Source organism: Homalodisca vitripennis, chromosome 6, assembly GCF_021130785.1.
Source record: "Homalodisca vitripennis isolate AUS2020 chromosome 6, UT_GWSS_2.1, whole genome shotgun sequence".
Lineage (NCBI taxonomy): Eukaryota > Metazoa > Arthropoda > Insecta > Hemiptera > Cicadellidae > Homalodisca > Homalodisca vitripennis.
This window is the reverse complement of record NC_060212.1, coordinates 11378965-11389537: the sequence shown is the minus strand read 5'-3', so window position 1 is coordinate 11389537 and position 10573 is coordinate 11378965. Positions and strand designations below refer to the sequence as shown.

General features: G+C 35.4%; 1 protein-coding gene across 2 annotated transcripts in view; it reads left to right on the top strand.

Annotated features, from left to right (window-relative positions):
• The window catches only part of LOC124364101 (histone-lysine N-methyltransferase SETD2), a 73705-nt gene extending 65067 nt beyond the window's left edge, over positions 1 to 8638 (top strand). For both annotated transcript variants that reach the window (XM_046819286.1, XM_046819284.1), the window contains 3 exons: positions 644 to 1719; positions 5587 to 6066; positions 7780 to 8638. In XM_046819286.1, coding sequence (XP_046675242.1) covers positions 644 to 1719; positions 5587 to 6066; positions 7780 to 7932 — 1709 coding nt within the window. In that variant the 3' untranslated portion in view covers positions 7933 to 8638. The remainder of the gene's footprint in view (positions 1 to 643; positions 1720 to 5586; positions 6067 to 7779) is intronic.
• Positions 8639 to 10573: the final 1935 nt, after the last annotated feature.

The window sequence follows — 10573 nt, the reverse complement described above, 5'->3', positions numbered from 1 at the left end:
AAGTTCTTCTAGTGGCTCTGCACAACACGTTTTTAAAAATGTTCAATATTCTGGAAAAGTTGTCAGACTTCTATTCAATATATAACTGTGTATAAAATGCACGACATTACCCTTACTTTCCATATAAGTGTACAGTAACTTTCAATCACTTATAACACATACATTTAAAATAACAGTTATTTTCAGGTAGTACTCCATTTCCATGAGATGAACATAAATATATGTATATATAATTTACACTCAAAGATTTAAACAAGAAACTGCATTAAAGCTGAGCTGGGACTTTAAACAAGAAACTGCATTAAAGCTGAGCTGGGACTGAATAGCTAGTTAAATAGGATGCTATAATAGGAATATGAGTAGCTGTAATTGAAACTTTCTGCTGTTGTTAAAACCACTTATTATTAAACATCAGCGTCAGGAAAATTAAAAATATTATGTGCCCATTTTTAATAAAGTGAATAATATTTAAACAATATTTTTTTAGATGAAAGTAACTGGTAGCAATTAATTTTGTTATACTGCGTTTGGTAGATTAGTGACCTTTTCATTTTACTTTTAGCGCTAGTAAAACTGTTCTTTAAAGTTAACTGTTACATAATTGCAGTACTTTTCTTCCTTATTTTATTTGTATTTTTCACAGAGTCCGGTATGATGCCCCCTCAGCACATGGAGGGCCAGCCTATGTTTGGGGCTGTCAACCCCAACAATCCTCCACCTTTCTTGTTCACACAGAACGGACCCCAGATACATCAACATCCTCCATTCCTGGACCCCAATCACAATCCTCAGTTCCACAACCCGGTCAATCCTTTGTTCAACCATCCTCCTCCTCTACCCAAGCAACCTTTACTGCCCACCCCGCCTTTACCGAACCAACCACTCTTACCGACGCCTAATCAGTCCATACTTCACAACCCGAGTCAACCGTTACTCCACAATCCCCACAATCCGAGTCAACAGATTCTCCACAATCCGAGTCAACCATTACTTCACAATCCAAGTCAGCCTTTACTCCACACTCCGAGTCAACCCTTACTCCACACTCCGAATCAGCCCTTGATGCCTACCCCTTCTTTACCGAATCAACCGCTTTTACCGACCCCGAATCAACCGATGCTTCACACCCCGCCACTGCCGAACCAACCTTACATGCCGAGTCAGCAGGGTCAGCCTCTGATGTCGAATCCACCTCCATTGCCAAGTCAGCCACATCCTCTGAACCTCCCTCAGTTCACAACACAACCACCCCTCCCCAATCAGCCACCCCCCGTCGTGATGACGAGTCAGCCTCCACCTGTCACCTCCATGAACTATCCTCAAGACATGGGTGTCTCTCAGCACTTCCAGTCCGCACCTCAGACCCAGTTCACCCAGCCACCTCCGTTCACGACACAACCGCCGCTCCCCAGCCTCCCGCCCGCTCCGAGCCCTCAGAATCCCGTGTACACGACCCCCGTGGTACCCGCCACTCCGGTGACCTCGGCAGTGGCCTCGGTGCCTCTCTACCTCCCGGTCCGCCTGCCTCCCCGGTGGAAGAGTGCCAAGGACGCGGAGGGCCGCACTTACTATTACCACGTGAAGACGAGAGTGTCGCAGTGGATGCCGCCGATGTGGGAGCAGCAGCAGATCGTGCACGAGTCCGAGACTGACACCGACTCTTCCGACAGTGACGACGATGACAGCTCTTCGGAAGATGAGGAACAAGAGGAAGAGAAGGTTTGTGTACAATTAATGTTTTTAATATTCAGATGTGACTGGTTTTAAATAAGGTTTCAATGATTTGATTCAACGATATGTCACTAAATATCATCATTTTTGGGTAAGGAGATCATCACATCCATTTGTAATATTATAATATACCATCATCAGATTAGTTACATTGATTTGTACGCTAATATTGTACATAAGTTAATACATTCTTACGACCTCATTTTTTACTGTAATAATATTAGTGTTTAAAAATGAAAGAAATTAAGAATTTGTACGTGCGTTTTTTTTAAACAATGTGCAGTATTAACAAGGATTTTACTATTTAATACAGTTTGGGAAGAATAACGATGTTTCTACATGTATAGTCTAAGATGGATAATTCCAAGTTTTAAAGTTGAAATCATGCATAATTGGAACTTTTTCCTAGACATTTATATTGTGTATAATGCTAAAATGGTTGATTTGGAGTTTGTTTTATATAGGTTGACCTATTTATTTTCATTATATATAAACATTTTGTTATTTCTGAGCTAGATTTCCTAAACTTAGACAAAGCAACATTAAAATGCATTGTCTCATGAATTTGTCTGTGAAAAGCCTGTTATTGGAAATCTATGACCCCTATAGAGCAATTTGTTGATTCTATTTTGCTCTACATACATTTTAGCTCTATTCATGTGACATTTCGTGAAAAAAAAGAAAAATAATTATCGCAAAGAATACAATAACATTATTTTTATTTTTTATTATATCAAAAATTAATAAAACAAGCAATCATATTCGTTCAGACTTTGCAATTCATGTACTAACTCATGGTATTCTTTGAAATATTCTCTGCACAAAAACAATTGGCTAGGACAATTTCACAGTCTCGTATTTTTGTTGTAATTTTTCTTATACTGCCTTTTTTGACCACCCTCTTCTGAAACAATTGTCGTTCGTTGTTAAATTAAACATTTTGTTTAGAGAAGCTGGAATGAAAATAGAAATGTCTAATAATTGTTTGTCGACGACTCCTTTTTCCTGCATTGATTGATTGTATTGAATACATACTTATCCACCTCCTTATGGACTTTCAGTGTCTCTAATGAAAATGCTGAATTCTGTTAATATCAAAATATACTGTTTTAAAATATTTTATGTTTATGTTATGTTAAACCTAATTATGTTTGGTAATTTTAATAATATATGCCTAATCATGTTAGGTAACTTCTAAATCATTTAAGCACATTTATTGAGATAAAAAATAAATTGTTTCATTCAGTAAAGAAATGTCAAAATCTGGCATTTATTATCTGTAGACAGCAGCTGAAGAAATGTTTTACTTTTATACAATTAGTAAAATACCAGTTATTATGAATGAAAATAATTTATTTCAACCAGCTGTGATTTTATAGCTTGAATCAACCATATGTTAATTACATTTAATATGTTATTTACCATTAATTTTAAATTGATGTACTGTGATTCAGCTTAGTATATTGTTTTTATTCTCCTCTGCAGTTGTGAAAACAATCTTGTATGTTTTGATTAAGGTTTTATATTTTATTTAGTTTAGCTATAAGATATTCTGTATGTATATAAATTTTGTGCTGTAAAAGAAACTAACCTATTTTGGTATTGGCTTTGTTGTCCTTATAACGCCTATTGTAAAGCTTACAACCATAGGTAACTTTTTTCTATCAAGTAACTATCTTGCTGGAATGAAATATTTAATCAATTAGTCTGTTTTTCTATATCTATATTTCAACAGATACAAAAAATACGAGATAATCTTAATCCTGGAACTATTCCTTGTTTTCAAATCAAACTGTCTGAGAGTATTCAGTAAAATAAATATGAGTTGTTTATTTCTTTAGTGGCATCAAACTGAGTATTCAAATCTCCACCCAATACTACTGTATGTGAGTGCCATTTATTTAAGTAAGTTAAAAGCTGTTCCAGCATTTCTACAAAGTACAATTTGTTACTATTTGGAGTACTGTACAATGTTACTTTTATAAGTCCCTCAAAATGCTTTTGTGTACAATAATTGCAGATATCAAGTGCTCAGCATTCAAATTTACTTGAGGCAAAGCTCAAAGTACTGCCGTGGATCATGTCAAGCTTTTGGTAATATGTAATGAGAGTAAAACCATCAAGATTACATGTTTCTATTTCTATTCCATTTATCCAATGTTGAGATAAACTAAAAAATTACACCCCCTGCTAATTAAAAGAACCTATAAAACTGTCAGTTTACTACTAAGTCCCTGGATATTGAAAAAGAGCATTGATACTGCTATCTGACTATTAAAGTTAGACTCAAATGGTTGTTTAAACACTTTTTTATCATCATTTTGACTTCATTTATTTAGTGAACAGGTGGACCTAAAAATTAATAGTAGCATTAACAGAAATTTGTCCAATGATGCAATCAGAGGGATAGGGTACGGATGAATGACAATATCAGCAAAAGAGTCCAGAGCAGCAGCATAGAAGGTCCACAGGTCACCCACAGCAGCAGTTGAGTCATCCAAGGAAGAGGTAGTTCCACCACCGACAGTTGGTGCCATCCCATGCTAGGTATCCACCATCTTACAAACACCTCCAGTTGCTCTCACATGGTTTCCTGGATCAAGAGAATGTTCAGTTCTTGTGATCACAGATTTTACTATAATGTTAGCAATAAAATGTTTTCCATTTTTACTAAGGTGCTGTCTCAGCTTTCTGTAGTGTTGAATTTGAAACAAGTCCAGGTACATAAGAGCAATGTGTACATTTCTGGGTGATCTTTTTAATGTCATCATTTGTTTTCCTGATGTTATCATTTATCTAATCTCATGGTGATGCTAACTATTGTTGGATTGGGGTTCTTTGTTGTTTTCTGAAGATTTGAAATCAAAGCCTCTAGACGAGTTGTCATAACATAATTTGCATCTGCAAGAAATATGGCATGTTCATCTTCTTTCAGGTCTTCAGTAAGCTCAAGTAAGTTTTATTGCAATGTAATGTGCATATCCATGCTGTGGTTATGTTTACAAAGGACTTGGACCTTCCTAGGAACCAGGATTTTCACAAATACCATACTAGAAGAGCAAACCACTACAGTCTTCCTGCCCATCACACGACACAATACAGCATGAAGCCCTCATATATTGGCCGTAAAATTATCAACTCCCTACCAGATCGTATAAAAATTGCTCCAATTAAAAAACTAAAGAAAATACTCTGGGAATTTCTGGTAGAATGACCAGTCTACTCAATTAAGGAATTCCTGGATCAACTAACCTGAAGAAAAACTGAAAATGTTACAAACTAAGAATTCCTCTTTTATTATTTATTGTGATGCCATTGTATTTCTTAATGAAATTAAAAATACAGATTTTTGTCTTTTGTCTATTAAACGGTGCACCGAAGCTCTCACAACCATAACATTATACTCTGTGCTAAATTTATTCTGCATATATTTATAGACTGGTCATACACATTAATTTTGACATATGCATTGTAACAGTGATAGCTAAATAAAGACATTGTAAAGAAAAGTGTTTATATGTAAAAAAGGGAGATGTCAAACTGACCTAGGCAGCTGTGAAGCAAGGTACGGAGATATTTGGATCAATCACATTGCTAAATTTGTGGAAGTCAAACAGGCATAGCAAGTGGTGTGGTTGAGAGGTGGATATTTGTAATGCAATGGCCTGTGCAACCGTGCATACAACCATTATCAGTAAACTACAGTATAGTGTTGCATGATGCACTGTAATGTTGCCTTGTTTACTTTTAAGAACTGTAGCCTAAAATTTGTTTAATATCTTGTGTGTAACAGCTTTTCAACATGTAAAAACATTTTTTGTACAACATAATTAAATAATTTTTTATGTGCGATAGGTGGAAGAAGAAGAACCGGAGCTGGTAGAAGAAATGACAAACAATGAGGACCTCGGATGTGAGGAGCTAGGAGACTCTCCCTACGAGCCAGAGACCATGGAGTTGTTGGAGGACATCGTCGAGGACACCAAGAAGAAGGGTAAGGACGTCCTCGTCCAGGAGAGAATCATCAGTCCACGGACAGCAGACGAAATACCGGACAAACTGGACAAGAGAAAAATTCGGGAACTGAAAGAGAAGCTGCGGCGTCAAAAAGCGAAAGAGAAACAGCGCTTGAAGCAGAAGAGTAAATCGAAAGGCAGAAGTGCGACCAGTAAATGTGAAGCGGACACTTCAAGTGATCCTGGCAGGAAGATCAAGGATGCCTTCAGACTGAACATGGCTGGAGTTATAGTTCATTACCTGAACGCCTACAGGAAGCCTGACTGCAAGTTTGGGAAAATCACCAATACAGATGACTTCAAACACCTGGCGAGAAAGGTATCTGGACTCGTTTCACTTTGATCGTTTTATTAATTTTAAATTGGTGCTACTTTTTAAAATTAATATTTTAATCAAGTTCCCTTAGGCGTCATATACAAGTTCCAAAATTTTGCTTAAATGCACTTTGCTTGTGCATTATTTCCCATATACTTATTTTAAAATCTCTAAATATTATTCTTCATGTTTTGTTCTTCTTATATCAACGACTTTTGATTCAGAATTAGTGCGAGATAACCAGTAATTGTTATTGTAACTTAGTCTTGTTTTATGTCATAATGAATAAGAAGCTGAGCGAAGCGTTCTTTCATTATACTTGATGTTTCTAAGTACGAATTTTCAACACAATTAGCACTAAACCTGGTTTAACCTCACTGTTTAGTTACGATATCATGCAACTCAATGTTATGAATTATATAAATGTTTTCTGAGACTCATCTACGTTAAATGGGTTTACGTAATGGGTGAATTTGAAGAATCACCATGAATCCTCATTGTACACAACTGAAGCAGTAGCACAGTGTTGTCGTGTACAAACATCCTTCTAATTCCAAACAAACAATCCCACTGTTGAACAAACTTCTCAATGAATTGCAGTAGCTATAAGGGTTTTTGCTAGTAGGCATTTTATACTAAACAGATTATAAGAGCATATTTGGAAAGTAAGTGCCATTTTGGAAATAAACTAGTACAAAAACTTTTTCAAGTAAATTTTATTTTTATACGAAAGAGCATACTCTAAACTAGTTTCCTACATGTTTCCGTCAATGTTCAAACACTTGTTGTAGCGGGTGACCAGTTTTTTTATTCCTTCTGCATAGAAACTTCCCACTAGTGACGATAGCCACTATTTCACAGAATTTTTAACTCATTGTTGCATCCAAAGCGCTTGCCACTGAGCTTGTGCTTCTTTTGCAGGATCAAGTGAGACTACAAGTCCAGGCACAGTAGAAACCATCCATCGGGGTTGGTTGCATTTGGATGTTGCTCGATGTATTTCAGCGCAACATCAAAGGCGTCTTTAGCAGCAGAATGACTCACTACGTTGTCACTTGTGGTTTCCTCTTCATCTGAGTAAATTTCTTCTTCATCGGCTTTGTTCTGCACAATATCAATTACTTGGTTGTAGATGAGATCTTCATTGGCTGTAATATCCGAAACATCACCTTCAACAAGCCACTCTTCTACATCTGTCATCTGGAGATCTTGTATATTTTGTAATGTTTCTGTTTTCTCTGTCTCAACATCTGCTTCGGTTGAAATTGATCAGTCTCAGGTTATTCTTTTTTCAATGATGGCCAAATCTTTTGCAAGCCTTCTGAAGGGTGATTTGTTTAATTTCATCTCAAGCTGCAGCAACAATATATATGGTAACTTTTATATTTAAATTTTTCATTGCCTCAAAAAGGTTACATTTTTCTTCTGTTTTTTCCACGAGAGAGCCGACATATTTTCTTCTGTATCTTCTCTTTATCCACTCAATGACGCCCTGATCCATAGGCTGTATTAAAGATGTAACGTGGGGTGGTAAAAATGAAGAAAATTTATAAAATACAGTTTTGATGATGGACTAAAACCAGGTTAAAAGTTTGCCTATACATCAAAAGTACTCACTCACACTATACAAGCATTTTTCAGTTAACTATAACTTAATAATGGTTATAAACCTGTGTGTTTTAAACACAAGGATTTCACTTATTTTGTCTGTTTCAGCTGACGCACTTTGTGATGCTAAAGGAGTTAAAACACTGCCGCAGTGTGGACGAGCTAGAATGTAATGATAATGTGAAGCACAAAGCTCGGGACTTCATCAAGAAGTATATGGCCAAGTTCGGTCCAACCTACCAGAGGCCTGACGATGACTAACAGATGTGCTGACCACTACCGGCCGCGCCCGTGTAGTGGACTGTGGACCAGTTCCTTAACCCTATTGTACAGATCTGTATCATACGTTATGTGTTCATGCCACATGTTATTTATAGTACCTTTGTAATTATTTTGAACAGAATGTAATGCTTTAACATCGAATTTTTGTACTCGTTGTCTAGTTTAAGTATTGTTATTAATTTTAACAATGTTTCAATTATTAGGTATCATTTTGTAATTGATTTTGTTTTATTTTAATTGTTATTTTTCTAGATTGTTTTGATTTTAATTTATTACAACAGTTTTTACGATGCCCTGAACATTTGTAAATAAATCGTAGAGATTAATCAATAATGTATTATGAAGAACGATTATTAGCCGGTGGAAATTATAGTTTAAATTTTTACTGCTCTGCATTTTATACGATCTCCTTTGCATGAACTGGAAAAAGGATTAAACTAACACTTTTGTAAATGCGTTTTTATTTGTATTAAATACTTGTAAGTGACTGACTTTAAGTTGTAATTAAATAATTTTATATTTATGATAATTCATTTATTAAAATTGTTATGTACATTTTCCCAATAGATTTTAGCCTGTTGTTGTGAATTATTGTTTCGATATAATAAGTACTATAAAGATAATTAATTATTTCTTAGAAAAATCTATTTTACTCAAATAAAGTTTGAACTCTTTCATTTTGTAACTTGTTTGTTTCATTGAGATAACACTTATTCGTGTATTATTTTGTTTTGTAAATTAATTACTTACTGGCACAAGCAAAAATATACCTGTAATTTTGTTGTTTACCAAGAATATTTAATAGGATTGTAGGTGATTTTTGTTATAAGGAAGTTATACACCATCTTATCTCTCCTCATCTGAATGATTTCAAGTTGGTATTTTCAGCAGGGGCTTGTCTGCAGTTGAGTGTTAAGGTCAGAGTTATGCTCTCTACCTTGATTTCCAAAAGCATTTGAAAAGTTGCCAATCCACCTCGTATTGAGGATACTTCCAGCTTTGGGTTTTTTCGTACTATTATACTATGGATAAAATCCTACTTTTGGAAAGAAGATTTAGAGTAAGATTTTATGGAGTGGATTTTGAGTTTCAATGAAAGTTCAGAAGACCTAATTACCAGTAGTACCTTAAGACCCCAAGTACCAGAATTGGCTCAAGACCCTAAGTACCAGAAGTACTTGAAGACCCCAAGTACCAGAAGTGACTCCAAACCCTAAGTACCAGAAGTGCCTCAAAACCAAGTACCAGAAGTACTTTAAGACCCCAAGAACCAGAAGTGGCTCAAGACCTTAAGTACCGGAAGCACCTCAAAACACCAAGTACCAGAAGTGGCTCAAGACCCTAAGTACCAGAAGTGCCCCCAATAACAAATTCAGACTCTATTTTTCTTTAACTCTGGAGTTGCCAATCGGTATCACAGGTTCTGATTTTGTCCTTTCTAAAATGCCATCCATACTGTATGGTACCAGCTCAAGCTTTTATTTTTTTTTAACATAAATAAGAATTTTCACAGGTATTCAAGTTTTTATTCTACTGTCTATGACCTGAGTTTCATGTTAAAGAGTTCTGTATGAGTACCTGTGACATAGACTGTAGTCTTGAGTCGCAATCAATTGTTGATGGCACGCTTTAACCCTGGATGTCAACCGACTAGTGACTAGTCGCTACAAATTGTATATATAATTAATTGGGATGTTTCATAGTTTAATTTGATGTATTATTTCATTAAATAATAATAAGTACAAACCAAAATTATAAAGTTGCAATACAAACTGTTGATTTGCCTTTTCTGCTTACCCATTTGACAGAATGAAAAAAAGGAATATATAATCAAATTATGAAGGTTGGTTACGTCTCTGTCTTCAGAATTTCTTCAGCATCAAGAGCATCTGCTTCAAACATCTGTTTATACTCTCTTGTCCAACGAAAGCCATTTATTGCAAACACAATTTGCAGTATTTCTATATGTCAAGCTTTTTTGTCATCTTTGATTTTATTATAGAGTTGTGATTGTATCAAGTGACATCAAACTTTACATCATAAAATTTGCCATCAAGTGTTGAAGTATCTTGTAGAACTATGTGCATTGAAAGAATTCGTTTATTGAACAATTTTAACAACACTTCACCAAAACAATAATTTTACCATTGTGTCGCACTTGGCATTATTAATTGTGAATTCAGGTTTTTTTAAACTATATTGTGAGCACGGGTTTTATTTATGTTTGTATTATTGGGTAATAATTTATTGATATTTTTAGGTTAGCCTTAATTTGTTGTAGGCTATAAATTGTGCAATAAATATTGTTATAACTAGCCCTAGGCCTAGTCTAAAAATACTGTGTATTTTATTTTTTTATTTATTGAGCACTATGAGTGACCTAGTAAATAAGTCAGGTGATCTGAGAATATTATTATGTGGCAATGAATTTGTAACTGATAGTGAACTAGACGAATCTTTTCAAACCTCCCTATAACATCCGATACTATTTATTTCTCCCTTATAGATAGCGAAGAAGAGAGCTCAAGTGATGAAACCCAGGAAAAGAAGACGTTATCTCCAGATGCTCAGCCTCCATCACCAGCTGCTCATCCTGCATTACTAGGTGCTCAGCCATCAC